The 19,589-nt window shown below is 35.7% G+C and overlaps 1 protein-coding gene across 1 annotated transcript in view; it reads right to left on the reverse strand.

Moving 5' to 3' along the window:
• Nucleotides 1-2,082: 2,082 nt before the first annotated feature.
• Nucleotides 2,083-19,589, reverse strand: part of LOC123562291 (probable chitinase 10) — a 112,779-nt gene continuing 95,272 nt past the window's right edge. The window contains exons 24-29 of the mRNA XM_053526582.1: nucleotides 8,714-8,742; nucleotides 8,133-8,252; nucleotides 6,552-6,712; nucleotides 5,644-5,819; nucleotides 3,473-3,964; nucleotides 2,083-3,274 (exon numbers count right to left, since the gene is read on the reverse strand). Coding sequence (XP_053382557.1) covers nucleotides 2,991-3,274; nucleotides 3,473-3,964; nucleotides 5,644-5,819; nucleotides 6,552-6,712; nucleotides 8,133-8,252; nucleotides 8,714-8,742 — 1,262 coding nt within the window. The 3' untranslated portion in view covers nucleotides 2,083-2,990. The remainder of the gene's footprint in view (nucleotides 3,275-3,472; nucleotides 3,965-5,643; nucleotides 5,820-6,551; nucleotides 6,713-8,132; nucleotides 8,253-8,713; nucleotides 8,743-19,589) is intronic.

Raw genomic sequence — 19,589 nt, forward strand, 5'->3', positions numbered from 1 at the left:
TACCTTCTACATCCTAACAAGAATATCTATTACATCCAGCTTTTTATTTACTTTCATGCATACATAAATGCAAAGGACGTGGCCTTGAAGATTTTACACAGTTTTAATGAGTTGAGCACTGAACATTTTGAAAAACATTTTGCAAAACAGCAGAATCTAAATGGTAAATTTCTTCTCACAAAATACATTGAGATACATTCATCTATTGTTGACAAAAATTCAAGTGCACGGAACTACGCCTTTCTAACCGGAAGGCGATGAAAACGCGATGGTACGATGGTGAAAACGCGATGGTACGATGGTGAAACCGCGATGGTACGATGGTGATAACGCGATGGCATGATGGTGAAAACGCGATGGCACGATGGTGAAAACGCGATGGTACGATGATGAAAACGCGATGGCACGATGGTGAAAACACGATGGCACGATGGTGATAACGCGATGGCACGATGGTGAAAACGCGATGGCACGATGGTGATAACGCGATGGTACGATGGTGATAACGCCATGGCACAATGGTGAAAACGCGATGGTACGATGATGAAAACGCGATGGCACGATGGTACGATGATGAAAACGCGATGGCACGATGATGCGATGGTGAAAACGCGATGGTACGATGATGAAAACGCGATATTACATCGACATTTCACCATCGTACCATCGCACCATCGCGATTTCATCATCGTGCCATCGCGTTTTCACCATCGCACCATCGTTGTTTCATCATCGTGCCATCGCGTTTTCGTCATCGTACCATCGTGCATCGCGGTTTAGTTTTAAATAAAAAGTCACGATTGTCCAAACGGAACACCGTAAAGAACAGTCTATAAATTTCGTGATTCTTTTTTACTTTATTGTCAGACTATGGGCCTTTCATTAGAAGATATATAATATAATTTGTTGAAATGTTTCGGTTACAAGAAATCTTTTGCATTCATTGTTTGAAAATGTGAAAAGTATTCGCCGTCGTTGATTTCCGTTTTTATTCGTGAGGATGCTGGCGCTGGGTTTCAGAACGAGGCTTAGCGTGAGTTTTGTAAAAAAAGAAAAAAGATTAAGATGTAACTGTTTTGGGGTAACTTTCATTAAGGACGCGATGTTTTTCAGCCTTTCAACGGCATGCAATGCACCGCAATAGCAGTTATAGCTTTATTAGCTTTTTTCCAATCCAATCTTCAAAATATTAGCCGACAGCTCTCCGGCGACATGATGCTCTGCGTCAAATTTTTACTTGTTATTTACCGATGATAAGATACAATTTAATACAGTGCAAAATACCCCCAAGCACAGTTACTCCTGTAATACGCCTATTCAAATGAAAAATCTGTATCAAGGAGGTGGAAGTAAACTTAAAAGAAACAATATGTATCGGGGATATGTGGCAGTAGGTTGGAGGTTTGGCGAGCGGGGTTTTTTTTTGCGGCGTGCGTGACGAGGCACCGAGGCTTAAGAATTTAAGTGGTTATGTCCGGGGATGGGAGTTGGGTTGGTAGATGGAGGATAGTAATGTGGGTTTATGTGCTCACCGACTCATCATAACTTACCTATATTCCAATATCTTGTAAAGTTTTACACTGTGCTCCAGGCACAAATATGACACGCTGATTTGAACTTTTAGATCAATTTGTGCATTTATAAAGAAAACAAGACACTTTAAGAACATAATAACATTTAGTGCGTTCTCCAAGCAATCCTTTAGGTTATAGATAATACATTGCATGCCCTCTCACTCGGACGTTTCGGACGTACTATCACTGTCAAATAGAAAGGGAAAACAAATTTGAAAACTAAATATTGAAGGTGTTACCATACAGTTACACAGTTAACGATATACTGCATCATTATCTATCTTCTGCATACTGCCAACCCGTTCCTGTTCAATTCAGAAACCCTCTGTATCAGGCTGTGATCATCACAAGACCTCATCACAAGACCTCCAGGAACATGTCATATATTGTGCTGGTACTGCCGCCTGGCTTGAAGGAGGACGTAGGTTCTGAATTCAATACAGCAGGATGCTTTTTTGTAATGTTTAAGGGTGTCACTTTTTAAAGAATAAAATAAAATAACAATGTATTCCTTACAAAATGGTGCTATGTTTTACCTGCATAGAAATAACGTAGTAACATGAAAATTTATCAACATTTTTTTTTATCTCGATAGCAGCATAAATAATTCTAACAAATCATATATTTCTGGAGACATAACAGTGACACATTCCTTGCCACACAAATTTCACAGATATAAACGTAAGTTATAAAGCATACACGACATAAACGTTCTTTGAGACATACAGTAGAAGTGTTTGTAGTTTTGATGATGACGTTCCTTTCTTAGGACTGTTTAACAGAAGCATATTATACATATACAATACACAGACCTAAATAGATACGGTAGATCTACATGTATATATTTGGACAGTATCTTTACATTCACTGGTAAAAAGGCAAATAATATTCTTCCTACCCGTTACATTATCCAGCAATAAATTATTTACACGGTTTAATCAATATGAATGAGTGCTTATCTCTAGAAAACAACGTGGTTTTAAAATTCTTCATAGTTACAAAGATTGGAATTATTGCAAACAAACATGACAAGTCTTAGTATGGTAACATGACTTATCATGTAGAAGGTTCAAAACTGAGATAATTTTGCTATTGAGGAATGCAGGCTAGTCTTTATAATATCGATATATGATACGTCCTTGAGCAAAAAATACCGCAAAGCAGTCTGAGTTTTCGGTGTTAATGTATTCATTTGGCGCCAAAAAAGAAGCGCAACACTTAACATGATATTTCATATACAAGGTGATGTGACTGGGCTTATCATGATGATATGCATAATTTATATCCACATGTATGGACGTTAAAGCAGTCATCTCAAACATTTATATTTCGAAATGTTGTGTCTAGCCTAGTCAACGGACTGTTAAAGGCAAACATCGAAGAGAAGATGCTGTTCTCTGTCTTAAGGGTTATGGTTTACCAAGTAGGGCCAGGAGTAGGGGCAGGCTGACTGCCACATCCACTGACTTTATGTGTAAAATCACATAACTTTTTCGCTGCATCAAACGATGTACCGCCAGGGCAGGAACCTTGATAGTCTCTTCCTTGTACACAGTCTATATATTTGCTACAGTCTGTCGGGTCTGGGTGAATACCATCGTTTTTACCGTCACAAAACTTCTTGGGGGGAGCACCACTTTTTGGAGTATGTCCAATCATTTGTGAAGTTGCTTGGCTGGCTGCAGATTGCAATGTTTGTTCTGCGAAATTCAAAAATAAGTTATACAGATACATTGATCGAGTTTGTTTAAACACTTTTTAAGGTTTATTACTTTTTATTGTTTCATAACAACATGAGGGCTTCCGTCTCTATTAATAGATACTGCGTACAGTGTTCTAACTTTCAAAGAAATTCTTGAATAGTTCAGACCATTTTTATACTTTTAGGTATTACTTACTCATCCAGTCACTTTGTCCGCCAGTCATTGATGTAAGAGCTTTCCAGAATTCCCCAATCCACGCGGACCAGTCCAGCCATGGTGGTGTGGGCTGAGCAAAAGTGGATTGTGTGGTTGGTGAAGGCGGGGGTTGCGTAGTTGGTGGTCTTGTTGGCCGCCTGGTTGTTGGTGGTCTTGTTTGCCGTCTGGTTGTTGGTCGTCTTGTTACTGGTCTTCTGGTTGTCGGTATCTTTGTAGTTGGTACCCATGTTGACGGGTTTATTGTGGTAGGAACAGGCGCTGGTCTCGTCTTCACTGGCTTTTTGTTACACTTAACATTTTCAGGCCAATCACAGAAATTGTTTACAGAATTCCATTTTAGTGGTGGGGCACATGTAAACTTGAACGACAAACCACTTGCACAGATAAAGTAATCATCGCATGCTTTCGGACTTGGGAAGTAAGTATTTTCATTTGGTGGGCACTTGAACTCATTTGTCAAATGAGGAAGATCTGAAAATATATATATATATATTTTACTTTTCAAAATATTTCGTTCTTATTTGGAGTAATCGTTGTCGAGATGCGAGTGAAAAATGTCTCCGCCTTCAAATCACATGTGGCTTACATCTTTGGGTTCGAAACTTCGCAAGTGATGTAGAATTATTTCATGTGAGGTCTTATTCTTTTCATTTGCCCGTGAGTGTCTTAAATCTCTTCCACCGTCATTTAAATGTGTATTAAACTCGACCGAACCTATTTGTTGTCACCATTGCAATAACAGTAATAAAAGTGCAACTGAGGATCAGAACATGACGATATTTTGCATATCTAGGCTTCCTTCTAAACAGTCATGTAACGTTTCATTGACAAAATTTTTCATGGAAACTTAGATCATACACCACCAGTATAATTTGGGGTCTCATTTTTAGCTGATTTTGCAGTTTGTGTGTTCTTGCATCAAGCATGACTCCCACTTTTCTTTTGATTTTTCTTTAGCACTAACAATATTCTTCAAGAAAATGTAGGTTACAGACATTTAAAATGGGTCCTGGTGTGTGCTGCGGCCATTGGAAATAGGTCAGTTTTATATAGAATAAAGAACAAAAACTATTTAGTGTGTTATAACCTATTATAGTAAGAATTGAAATCTATCTGGCCAGATGGTGGTGGAAATGGGCTACTTTGATTAGAATGTGATAGAAAATGACAATTTTATTGCAATTTTGTTGAAAATGAGGATAAAACCCCAAAATATCACACTTTCACTGCTTTGAGTGTATTTTTTTTCAAAAACTGCATACATATAGCCTACTGACTGCTAATTTCTGGCCATCAGAAGTAAAAGTGAACATATTTAACAGCTTAAATGTGTAATTTGTATGCAGATCAGAGTAGAAAAAGTCAAAACAGGGCAAAACAAAGCTGCATTTAGGGTAACTGCTTTAAAATTATGTCGCGACAGCTATTTTTGACAAAATCTGAGGCTTTGTCTTGTGGTACTGAAAATGCCATAAAACCTTAGAAACTGTTGATATCAAGCTAAAACCTTGTATTTTTTCATGCATTTAGGTTTCTTGTACATTTCAAATGAAACTGGCACAGTGTCAGAGAAAAAAGTTTTTCTTATAGGCATACAGACACTAAATAGAAAAATGGCGCGAAAAAAATGGTAGTCGCATAATGGCGGATACAAATAGTCCTCAGTTTTTTTGCTCTGTAGAGCTATTTTCCTTATTTTCTTTGCAATTTGTTTTGCTAAAATCACATGACAGATCTATGCTTGACATGTAGGTAGCATTTTCATAATGAAATAACAACATGACAAAATTTTTCATGGAAACTTAGATCATACACCACCAGTATAATTTGGGGTCTCATTTTTTAGCTGATTTTGCAGTTTGTGAGTTTGACTGAAATTATTTTTCTTGCATCAAACATGACTCCCACTTTTCTTTTGATTTTTCTTTAGCACTAACAATAATTCTTCAAGAAAATGTAGGTTACAGACATTTAAAATGGGTCCTGGTGTGTGCTGCAGCCATTGGAAATAGGTCAATTTTATATAGAATAAAGAACAAAAACTATTTAGTGTGTTATAACCTAGAAAGAACCAAAACCAGGTATAACAGAGTTCTCTCCCTTTGTTCAAAGCCACTGTACGAAAGGAGTAATTTTACTGAAACACCTACTTGGTGGTGGAGTTGTTGGTGGTTGTGTCACAACATTGTTGGTGATCTGTGGCTGGTCCCAGCTGTTAGCTGGCAGCTGATGTTGCTGTTGTTGTTCCCATGCGTTTGGATTGTTGTTCCAGTTGTTATGGGGATTTTTTGTTTGCTGTTGTGACATGTCGGCGTTCACTCTGTTTCTGTAAATTTCACACAGTTAGCTTCTATATCTAATTTTCACAAATGTAGGGATAATGAATGGTTTTTTTTTTCGTTTTATAACATCTGCAGTATCCCGAGGGATTGGTTGGTGCCCGAGCCCGGTAGGGCGAGTGTGCCAACGTATCCAAAGGGATTCTGAAGATGTTACAACACGAAATGAACATGCGCTAATGCTATTCTAGTATAAAACGCGTAAAAACTAATAAATGAATAAAGCATCCCTCGCCGCCATTAAATTTCCATGAAATGCGCGGGAGTGTCCGAGTTGCTTTTTCGCGTTGACGTCATTTCCTTTTGAATCATCCTTTTGGGGCCGTTATACGTTTACGCTTTGCCACGGAACGCGCATGTATAAAAGGTGTTTTAACAGCACGTGAGCGCGAGAATCTTTCTGTTAACACACGTTTTCTCTCCTGTTAAAACACCCCCGAAAAGTGATAACAACAGTAGTTTTATGCTAGAATGATACTATAATCAAATTTGACTGTGCAAGTTACCAACAGATTCCGAGCTATTTGAAGTCAAGAGTATTTGTTAATGTCATTTTCACAAGAGATTAGGAAGACTTGCGGTATAAAACAGAATACGTTGATTAGAAAGAGCATACAGAAACAATCTGAAACAGGCATGTGCAATGTACAGGCTAATATTGTTTTTCATGCAGAGCCAGAAATCAGTATTGCGGTTAAGCAAGCTAGTGAGCAACTTACGGTCGAGTTTTCGGCGGCACAACAATAGTTCCCATAAGTTCCTGATTAATCGCGTTCATCAAAGGATATCGTCCCTGTCCGCAGGTATTTCCTTTGAAGTCGTCAAGATCCAGCGCCCAGACCATCACACCAGAGAATCCATTTTTCTTCATCCACTGGACCTATGCAAAAGAACAGGAAACTGCGCTATAATATCGCGATTGCTTTACATAAGTTAGAACTTTGCTAATTAAATCATGCGTGAAAAACTAGAACAGAAGATATAGCTTTGAATGTGATGTCATTTATGAAGACAATAATTAATCAGGTTAGTTAATGAAAATGAATGATCATATATCACAAAAAAACTATAAAGTACTGACAAATATTGAACATATTCAAACATGTTAAACACCTTAGCTTTTTATGTATTTCAATCGATAATAGTTCATATTTTTGTTTTACATTGCCACAAAATGTTGACAGATCACGTTTTAGAGCGACTAAGTCTTTGAAATTAACACAGTTCTGTCTATACTGGTATTGTTCTTCTGTCGTACGTAATTTATTGTTGTTGATAATAAATACTTTGTGTATATGTTCAGACAATTTGGATAGCAGGTAACGGAAATACTATGTCGAAAAATCATGTAAAATAGACCAAACGTTTAAACAACATATAGAATAAGTGTAACGAATCACTGACATACATAAACACATGTAACTATTTTTCTGTATTTATAACAATAGATAAAGAGCGGCAAATGTCAGAAATCCCATTTATCATAAAACTTTAAGCAACCTATCACGTTTACATGGTCTTTGTTCTGATTGATATTGTGGAAAGTCAAAAGTCAAAACGAAATTAGATATTCGTTACTACAAATCTTTTCAATGATTTTACTTTGTGTGCTTTTTCTTCCTGACGTGGCTGTTTCATCATTAATAAAACCAACTTGTGTAGGATGAGATAAAAATCCAAATCAGTTTTCAGCAAACAGTATTACAGATATGACCAGGAATTTTGTATCTTTATAGTTAGCATTTTTATAAAGCAGAGCTCGCTATAAATATATATAGCGAAACAAAAAGTTTAAAGGGCCACTCATTTTTTTTCAAGACTTAATTTTATTATTTCTTTTCTCTAGATTACTAAAACATTAAAGAAAGTAGTGAGAGGCCATTTTGTTGAACTAAATCTTGATGCGGTAGTCGCTATTTGACTTTATGTAAAGCTGGAAAAAACATACGACAAATCGTTCGATGAACACTGACCATCAAAACGAAAAGCGAAATGTGGAACTTTGCAGCAATTATGGGTGTTATTCTAACATGGCATAAGAAGGCCAGGTTAGAAAAAAAAAACAGGCAGTTATGCACCCACGTTATCAAATTTAGAAACCATATATCTATTTTAAGTATGTCAGTAAATTATGAGAAATGTCGTTTCAACTCCGCTAAAAAAGGTATGACTGCATTCCACCCCATTACCCGCACTAGCTTTGTTATGATAAAATTTGAAGATACTGGAACATTTTTCTTTATAAAAAAAGACAGATACCAGATATAAACAACTACTAGAATCAAAGTAGTTTATTATACCTTTATTCTAAGGCTGTCGACGTCATCGTAACCGACCCACTGATCCTTCAAGACAACATAAGGCGACTCCTGTTCCTTTATGTAATATGATTGTCCGCCTTTTTTCATCATGTCACACACCTGTAGGTAAAACAAATAAATACTGTGTTGAAATGTAATTTATCAGGTAATAAGGGCAAAATACCAAGCAACCCAATGCACAAACAGGTTTTACTCTCAGTGAACTAAACATCTAAATTTGGGCTTCTGTTGTGTGTCTAGTTACGACTAATCTTGGTTAACATTTGTAGTGTCTATGGAATCCTGATATTGTCACAATTACGCTTTTAATTTGACCTGTCTGAACATGGCTGTGACAGGTACATGTACAGTAACCACAAATAGGCAGGGGAAAAAGTGGTCGCTCAATACAAATGGTTTCTTAATACAACATAATGTGTTCTTAAACAATATAGGAAGGAACTGAACGAAAGGTCTCTTAATGCCAGTGGTCATTTAACAGATATAGTCTCTCGAAATAGTTTGGCTGTATTAAGGTATCAATGCAAAAGAGTAAATATATACATTATTGACATACTTACTTCGTAATATGCGAGAAAACCACCTTCTCGTGTAAACTTTCCGGGCTTTCCTTTTCCTTTCGCTGAGGACATGAGCCCATTATCATGGGCCGACCGTAATGTGAAAGATCTGCCATACAAGCCCATACCAATAACTAGCTTGTGTTTCGGACAACCATTCTGCACCCAGTAATTTGCAGCCCAATCCTGAAAATATGTTTGCATAAATATCTTTAAATGTATAAGACAGAAGACATCTAGAAAGACAGAAAATGATATCACTGGTCTGAGTCAATAGAATGGCAATACTTGAATCAATTATATTGAAAACTATATACTTATACTACCTAAGAAATAATTTATAGCAAATCGTGTTTTAACACTATTTATACACGATGGGCGGTTACACGTCGGGCGTAATAATTTCATGAGGGCACAGACTAAAGACTAAAAATATATATATATATATATATATATATATATATATATATATATATAACCACACGAGTGTATAAACAGAATTCAAACACAGTTTTGCTATAAATTATTTCGATTCTAATAGATCTTTTCTTGTAAAATTTAGATAAAATATGATAGAAGTCTTTATTGGCGTATGCACAAGTAATAACTAATACCGTATGTGTGTAAATTAATTACGACATGCAGTCATGCTATTTAAACACGTTTTTAAATAAAATATCTGATTAGATTGGAAAGCGCTATTTCTCGATGCGTACATTGCGCTAAATATCACGTCGACGTGACGTCAACGTAATATCGTTGTGATGATAAAAGCATTGTTAATCATATCAGAATTAAAAATAACTTTGTACACTTATGATAGGTGTTTGCTTAAGGACTTATCGTTAAAAATAAAAATTGTCCTAGTATGAAAACTTCAACAATTATAATTTAAACATATTATACTGATGGTCGCATATTATATCGTACCATATTGAGATATCTTTGGTTGCCTGTTTCTCCAGAATGCGGGAACAGCGGGCTGTTGTGACCAGTAATATCTTCCCAACTTCCGTGTAAATCGTAGGTCATTATGCTAATGAAATCCATATCTCTGAAATCGAAGATATACACATTAAAGTCTAAATGTGGGAACATTTCTAGGTATAAATAGATAGAAGTGAACTTTAATGCTCGCTGGTACGTATATTGTCATCCGAGGGTTGTAATAGTATTTAGTGCAATATTTTGACATATGCATTGTCACACCCTGTATAGCTCCATTCGGATGTAGCTCCCCGGTGAATCCAGTACAATGATTTTAAGAAAAACTAAGGGAAGAGTTGGCGACATAGAAATAATCACATATATGTTAAAACTGACCGTTCCGTAACAAAACCCGTATTAATTACAAAAATCAAAACTGAGGCAAAAATTATAGTGTTTCATCTTGGGCCTTTTACCTTTAAACCTTTGTCTTCCTATGGTGCATGGATGCTATGGAATTCCGATTGTCATGACAATACTAATTACTTAATTCGTGAAAGTGTGTCATGGATAACTTCATAATAACAATGTTCTAGTTTTTAGAATTTGCTTGAAACCAGAAAAAGCTGATTTTTTCAGTATATATTTAACCATTTATTATGCAATTATCATAACGGCACGAACATAGCTTTTCTCATGAAATGGCCATTATTTGATTGTTTTTGCCCGCATATTAACATATATCTTGAAATCGTCCTTTAGAAGGGAGAGATACAGCGGATTATCAAACACCTAAAGGAATTAAAAGGTTGAACATTTACATTAAAATGTATATCATTCAAAATGTAACAATGGGATAATACGTCTCATTCATTATAAAGTATATATGTACCTTTTGGTATATAGGATGAATACAGAATGCTTTATCTCACAGTTTGTTTTATTTAATGAAAGCAATAATTCATAACTGTTTGATTAATTTTCATCTATGGTCAGGTCTGTTCCTACTGTGATTATTAAACATTAGGAACAATTTAAAGATGAATTAATGAATATTTAATTAACTCCTTCATACGCTTTTGGCAAAGGATTGTTTGATTAATTCGATACCACCTCTAGTTGATTAGACAGTCTCGTAAATATACATATATAATAGTGAGTTATTAAGTAGAAATTTGGACCTTATGACACACTGACAGTAACAATCCTGATAACGAATATTTCTCTACCATGAGCAATTGGAAAGTTCTAAAGATCGTTCAATTTATCAAAAATAAATACTGGTTCAAATAAGGTACCAGGAAATGCTATATGATGCCTGCCTACAGTGTAATAAAGATACATTGTGATAACAGTAGTTACAAGGAAATCGTATGATAGACTCAAAAGAAGCAATGATCGTGCTAAACGATAACCTATCGCAATTGCCTAACATGCGCAATAAACTCTGGTATTTTTAAGGTAATTCCACACGTTCGTGTCAAAACTTTTTCTACGCTGTAGAATTTGATTTACCTTGTGTTTTCAAACTTTAAGAATATAGTCAGAAAAATATAGAGTGGTATATATGTTTGATTTCTTTCTAGCCTGATTTGACAAAGTTAGACCCGACACAGGGTTTCATAATTGGAGCCTATGGGAAAGTCACAGCTTAACATATTCGCGAACAAAATTTTTTCTATACTGTAGATTTAATGAAACTTCTCACAGTCCAAAATAAACATATGGTCTATATTTAAGTGAAATAAAATGCACAGGTCGGTGTGCTAATATTTTAAATATTTGCCGATCATAAAAGAGATCCGTATATTTTAAGCTGATTGTAAGTCATTATTTGGAATTATTTAACATGTCAAACTTTTTAATGTCATATTTTATTTTTAGATAGATAATTATGTTGCCGTTTGAATAACTTTACTCTTGGGCTGCCGTTAATTCATGAAATGTTTTTCATATCCCGATGCCGAGTCCGGGCTTTATTCTACGTTTTACGAATAAATGACGTAACTTCATCACTTCCGGTTTATCAAACATGCAGAACTACCGAACTGCCTTAACTAGCGTGCGTAGGACTGACGCAGTGGTCCAGTGATAATGTGTCAGTCACACTAAAGAACCAGGGAAGCTTGTGGAACCAGAGCGTCTTCTATACCTTGCACTAGCCTTCCACTAAAATTTTCTAAGAGTCTTCCGGAGAAGCCGCCAATTTGGTATTCTGAAGGCAACGTTTAATTTATAATGACGAGGTAAAGAAACGGGCGTTATTTTCGTTACACAATTGACATGAGAAATGTACATGTACTGTGACCGACAAATACAGCCAAACGAAACTCGTACGACTGTTATTTCGAAGACAGGGCCCAAGTTTTGGCCATGCTCGAATATGGGCGAACGTGTCTCGTTCGACAATACTGAGTCTCGTACGTTTGACATGTCAGAGACACGGGAACGGTTGTCGACAGGCCTTCTTCGGTAGACCGCGTATAACGTCAGTACGGCAGGACACCATTTGCGTGACAGGTTTGTGTCAGCTGAATCAACGTCACATTAAGTGGTAGGTAACCGTAGACGGCCTATATAAATCGACACACAGTGAGAAACGGCTTAGAAAACGGGAAATTATCTGCCGCAGGCCCTACCGCGATGTAGGTCTTACGCTACGTCACTGCCACTAATTTGGGCCCGCAACCATCGTAGTCAGCGTTGGCAGAACGTATTGTTTAGTGATCAGTCACGTTTCGACTTAGGGAAAGCCAACGGACGATCCGTGTCTACAGACGATTACGTGAACGCTACGCTAATAATTGTGTCCGGCAGCACAACCTTACGGCGGGCGCGGAGTTATGGTCTCAGCAGCCATCAACCATATGTTCAAGTCCCAACTCGTTGTGTGCCAAGGTAATCTCACAGCCAGGCGTTACATCGACCACATATTACATCCTTTGGTTTCCCCTATATTCTGTCAACGTCAAGGTTTGGTCTTTCAGCATGACAACGCGCGACCACACGTTCACCATGCCGACGGGAACGTTTTACAGAAGAGCAACATTGACATTTTGCCTTTTGCTTACCGAACTGCAATCCGACTGAACACGCCTGGGATTACCTTTGGACGGCGATTACGTCAACGTCAACCGCAGCCTGCCAACTGATAGCAGCTCTCCACCAGGAGTGGGCCAGAATTCCACGATATCTGATGCGTAACTGGTGCGGGTCCGTGGGGCGACGTCAAAGCATAATGCGACCATGAATTGCTGTCTTGTTAACCATCAATTCTTTTAAATGATCAAATTTGCGAATGAAACTATTCTTTTCTAATTTTGAATCACGGTTAACAAAATATTGTACAATGAGTTTGAATGCGGTGTTTCTTTTTCTTTTTCAGTTTTAAACAAGAATTTTCGGTACTTATGAATTCATAGGAGTGCAAATTCCTATGTCAATGATCTGAAGGAAGAGAATATTTCATAATAATTTTCAAAAGATTTATTGTAGTCAAATACGTGACCCGTGGTCCTCCATGATTTAATTGGTAATTGATGATATAACACGGTGGTCTATAACCTCTGTGTTCATATTATGTAGAGATCGCAATCCTATCAAGAAATAAATTAAATACATATCATAATGACATTTTCCTCAAACGTCAACGTTTTTTTCTTTTCATTCACTGCAATCAAAAATCACAGTTTTTGATTGTGTAATGAATAAGATATTTTCAACAGCATCATATGTTGTGTCCGTTTTATGTCATAACATGTGTTATACATTTGTCTACCGTATTTTATTTACTTATTTGATAAACTAAACTCTTACGTTCCAGCTTTATTGAAGCAAGGAAAATTCTGCCAAATTTCTGCCATAAATGATAGTGGCTACATTTTGTAAAAATAATAACCATAGCACGGAAATAGATTTGATGACAATGGTCATGATGGTGTGTTTTTAATTTTAGGATAAAACTTAACGTCCTTGTTAGAGCAGAATTAGAGACGATTCTATCTAAGAAGTAAGCAAAATTAATCCAAGTTTTAACGCGTTCGACGACAATGAAAATAATGCATGGATGCTCTCAAATCCTTAAGTAGCTAACCTCTTTAAATATTAACGGAAAACAAATGCCTTCTTTATTACTACTAAACTGTGCATTTTTGTAAGGTAAATCTTAGGTTTGTGTACAAATGTATAGAATACACTTTAAATATAGAATGTTACTAGTCAATAGTCAAAAGTATTGTCCAAGTCATCAGAAATATTTTTTCATATTTCTTTTCTTCAAGCGTTGACATTTGCCCAGCTAAAGGTAGGCTGAACTATAGACCGGTAAACAGCACAAACTATGGACCGTTAATTTATACATACAAGGAGTTATGTAATACTTTACCATGTTTTCATGATATCTTTTAACAGTAATTATAATATCATTGTAGATATATTCTAGCATCGGAAGTGTCAGTATATAGATTTAAAAACAAAAATGTATGAATACTGTCTCTCATATTTCCGTACTTTGCACGATATATGTATTTTTAACATTGCCAACATGATGTTAAGATAATGCCATGCAGAGTGAGACTTAAAAACATATCTCATGTTATTTAAAAATACTCCTTTATCCTTTAAACAAACGATATGCTGTCATACTGATATTTCACTGGTGGAAACGCTATTTAAGTCAAATTACAATTTAACCAACTATTGACGACACTGACCTCAAATGGTCAAAGTGTGAATTTGACTTTTTTTATTTGTCCATAAGTAATGAATTACAATTATAAACTTTGGGGAGCAATATGGAACTGACTCAATGAAATATTTAAACAAATGATGACTATCTGCCATTTCTACTATCCTGTCAATTGTCAACTTTAAATCAGGGTTACTCTGTTTCTCTGCTGTATGAGTAGCAGGCTTTTGTCAGCTCTGTCTTATCAATGCTTTTAGAATGCTTGTATAAGCTACTACTAGTTTTATATGTTAATGTTGCAACATCATTTCTTATGGATAGAGTTTCGTACGCCTTTGCTGTATTTCTTTTGCAAACAAAAATTAGACTTGGTTTACCTAACATACAAACACATAAATAGTATATACCTGCAAGTAGATGGTATATCATAGGCTGTATCTATTTTATCTTTGCCGGCAGCAACGGCTGACGTCAGCAACAACGGCTCTCTACCGGTCCGTCGCGCGTCCTCGTCAAACGCTCGGCGAATTTCCTACAAAGGTAACAATGTCATAAGTACTGTTTCATTTAAAATGAAATACATTTTCACTTTTAAAAGGAAAATAATGCATATGTTGCAAATAAATTAAGCAGGCTATTTTTTACACATAATTATAAACATATAAGAAATATTGACTTGTTTTCTATTGCGTCCCAAATTAGCATGCTCACATCCAGCATGAGGCTATCACACTAATGACAATAGAATGTTAATTAAAACGCAAAACATACATTCAAATGTATTACCAAATATGAGAGTCATCTTGCTGCACGTATGTGTAGTATAGAAGAACGAACTTGATTACTAATATTCACAAAGTCTTGAATTTAAACTGCATTCTTTGATTTCTTCAACAGATGAAATATCATGCAAAAAAGTGTAAAAGGATTTACGCTAGCTATTTTACAAATCTGTTTTTTTAAACGAGATTCTTATTAATCACCCCATTTTAACATGTAGAGACCCGTGAGTACTTATAAGTTAAAAGAGGTTGCGCAATAACAAAATTATAATTTACTTTGTCATAAAATAAACATTAAGCATGCACCAAAAAATAACATTTTTCCTGGAGCCGGCCTAAAACCCATTTATCTTTGTCAATTTGAGAAGCCACGCTTTGGTAATTATATAATATGCATATTACCTATTGCGGTACACGTATTTTCTATTTCGGCTTTAGGCGGAAGGTTATATTAATTATTTTGTCTGATTTTCAACATTTCATATTTTATTTCCTTGTTTATGATTATGGGCTCACTCTAACGAAAAGTTAAACAATCAAAATCGTTTGTTTGTCTTTAATTATTGTTGACAATAAATGCGATGAGAACATTTTTACACAAACAAAATTACACTTTAAATATAAATAGTAAATAATTATTTGTTATATACATCTAGTGGAATAACTGGCTGACTAGGTGGGCAATTATGACTAGAAGACAGACCCTTGCCAGTTTTTGTTCTATGTTATACCCATGACTATAAATAGTAACAAGTGCATTCGTTTAGATTACATAAATTTCAAGTGATATTAGGACTGTGTGCTAAAGCGATATCCTACTGACAGACTTCCGGTCCGTGGTGAAAGGTCTGTTCGGACATCGACGTTTTATCACATAAATATAATAAAAAGATAAAAACATTTAGGGTATGTCTTCTGCCTTGTCTCAGAATGGCTCTCGGGCTATTACTAAACTACGTATGCCATTATTACAAGAACCTGTCACTGTAACTGATATAAGCATATCTAATGTTTACTCACAGAGACGAGTTCAGCGTATCTACGTTTGTCCTCAGGTGGGCTCCCTCTGTTAGCAGGGTATTCCCAATCCAAGTCTAAACCATCAAACTGCCGCTCTCTACAAAATAAAAAAACTCGTTAGTCGTAGTTAAAGAGTCAAACTACCGGTCATTTAGTTTATGACTGGGTTAGTTTATGACTGGGTTAGTTTATGTTTCAGTTAGTTAATGTTTCAGTTAGTTTATGTTTAAGTTAGTTTATGATTCAGTTAGATTATGTTTCAGTTAGTATATGTTTCAGTTAGGTTATGACACAGTTAGTTTATGGTTTGGTTAGTTTATGCTTTTGTTAGTTTATGATTCAGTTAGTTTATGATTCAGTTGATTTATTATTCAGTTAGTTTATGTTTCAGTTATTTTATGATTCAGTTAGCTCTTAAGCACATTATAGTGCTATGTCTTCCAGATGTACTTTACACTATAAGGTTTTTCAACATACATAGACACGTTCATAATATATAAGCATAAATAGAACATGTCAGTTTTATGGAAACCGATATGTCACGATAAAGAAAAAAAAAATTATGAAGATCATACAAAAGTTTTATTGTAGTGACTAATAAGTATGTTTTATGTAGTTATATATTATTTTAGAGAAAACGGATGCAGGCAATAAGTTTCTGAATAATCAGGCTCAAAACAAGTTTCCCATATCATTACGCTTTCTTACAAAATGTGGTCTTGACAGTACCAAATAATTAAACCTTTGTGACATTTTATTTTAATAACTACAATACTTTCATTTATTTCCCTGTTTTCTTTGTGTCGAATATTTACCTGTCTATCATGAAGTGCATGCACAAGAAAATGCATTCAATTTAATGATAAACTAGTAAAACTGCCTCCCGTTCAGAAGTTTATAGCATTCTATCCAATGATATATTTTGACATTTCAACATCAAAAGGTTGCAGGAAGAAGTCATATAATATGTATTGGAAATAAAATTTAATGTCGCATTACGTTAGTCCAGGTTAAAGCACATTGTATATTTAACAATGTTTAACCCCCGATTTATCACCGAAACACATTCAAATTGTTCAGGTTTTTGTTTAAATGACATATTACAGTGCTAATGGTAAACAATAAAAGTGTCGTTTTATGCATATATTTAAATTAAACTCAGACTCATTTGTCTACATTATTAGATTTGAATATTAAGTAAGTGATTGATTATCTGAAGAAAGAATAATTTATAGTTTCTGTTTATCTGACTGTCATTCTATAATGTACGACTTCCTTAGGATCGATTGGTTCATTTTTCGCATTTGTCAAATGTCAAGAGAGTCAAACAGTTCTTAAATAAGAGGACCATGATTGCCCTGTATCGCTCATCTGACACAAGCGGGTACATGCTGCTTATAGTTCAACTGGTGGTTTTAACATAACATTGATAAATTAAAAGAGAATGTTCAGTTTTAAGCATTCCAGGGTGCAACTAGACCTACAAAGTCTTTTGAGATCAAATAATCTGTAATAATGTTAATTTCCTCATACTGACTCTGATGTTTTCTCAGAGAAACATTTTCTCTCTAGGCTTATCTCAAGAGACAGAGGCAAGAGATATTGTAAATTTTTTCAGAAAGTGGTATCAGAGAGGATTGATCTTTACATTTAATGACTCTAACGACTGATATGCACTCTACGGTGCAACATATAATCATATTTTCAAAATCAAAGCTTTTCCTAAGTATATCAGTCAACGTAAAACAAGTGAACCCAATGAAAGGAGCCAAGTTTGACCATTGGTAAAATACCACAAAAGAAAGACACATACCAAATATCTCAGTTGAAGGAATGACTGCTATTGTAGACAAGATTTTTAAAGTTTTCCCTGTTTAAGTTTATGTAAAACAATTTAACCCTAGGGTAGGCCAATTTTTACCCGAGGTATATGATTAGAATAAAACTGGTTGAAGACAACTACACAATTCTACACGTCAAATATCAAAGCCGAGGGCAATGTTGTTTTAGATGAGAAGATTTTTAAAGATAATATAAGTCTTCGTAAAATAAGTGAACTTCAAGGCGCGATTTATTCTGATCCAAAAGGCATGACTTGAAAATAATTGGTAGGGGACAACTACATAACGCTACATGCCAAATCTCTGACCTCTGACCTCCAAGGTCAACACTGTTAAAGCTTCTCGTCCTGGAGAGGTCTATGTAAAACAAGTGATACTGGAGCTGGCCACTTTTGAGCCAATGGAAATGATTTGAACAAAATTATTACTAGTGATGCTACATACCAAATACCTAAACCCTGAGTTTTACAGTTTGGGGAAGGAGATGTTTAAGTTTTTCCTTTCGGTTGCCATTGTACCTAAAAGTCTGCACGGAACAGAATTCTTTAACAACTTTGGTAGAGAACCATCCAAGGAACAACCAGGCCAAGCTTCAACAACTTCCACCAAATAATTTCAAAGATGTCGTTTAAAGATAAGTGTTGACGTACGACGGACGGACGGACGGACAGACAGACAAACATATGTGCGACGGACAGCGATTGATCACAATAGCTTACCTGAAGGGAGCTAAAAACCATATGAGAACAATGCAAAATGCTGATTTTTGTTGAATAAAGTTTACGGATGGTACCTTCATTTTTTTATAAATTATGCAAAACAAGAAAAACACGAAGTCTATTTCTGCAGATAGATAATATCTATTTGCGATAGCACATTTGAGCCGCGCCATTAGAAAACCAACATAATGCATTTGCGACCAACATGGATCCAGACAAGCCTGCGCATCCGCGCAGTCTGGTCAGGATCTATGCTGTTCGCTAATGGTTTCTCTAATTGCAATAGGCTTTGAAAGCGAACAGCATGGAGCCTGACGAGACTGCGCGGATGCGCAGGCTGGTCTGGATCCATGCTGGTCGCAAATGCACTATTTTGGTTTTCTCATGGCGCGGCTCAATTATATAAAAGAGGAGAATTCATGTCACATACAGCTGCTCATTAAAGTTTTCTACACTGGAAATTAAAGTCATATTCTATTATTCATTTTTTGAGCGGACAAAAAATGAAAGTATAAAATTGTCATAACTGTCAACAAAGATTAAGTAAGCAGTGATGAAATTATAAGATGAAGCCCAAACGACCAAAATAGTTTCGCTAAATATAAGGTAAACGTATAGTTTCCGCAAACACTTATGTATCAACGAATTCGCTCTTTGTATTTTTATGCAGAGTAATGATAACTTGTAAGAAAAAGAAAACAATGCACAGTTAGACCAGGCCTCGAATCAAAAATCGTTTAATTGTACCTGAGAAACTGCACGGATGACGTAGCGAACTCTCTGCGACTGGCCGGTGTGGCTACCATTGCTGTGAAAGGTTTCGATGCCATGTTCCACCCACCAACTGCCAGCAAAGTCTTCAATGTCGGATTCCTTATCTTCAGATCATTAAATCTGTTA

Source organism: Mercenaria mercenaria, chromosome 2 (genome assembly GCF_021730395.1).
Source record: "Mercenaria mercenaria strain notata chromosome 2, MADL_Memer_1, whole genome shotgun sequence".
In the NCBI taxonomy this organism is placed as follows: Eukaryota; Metazoa; Mollusca; class Bivalvia; order Venerida; family Veneridae; genus Mercenaria; species Mercenaria mercenaria.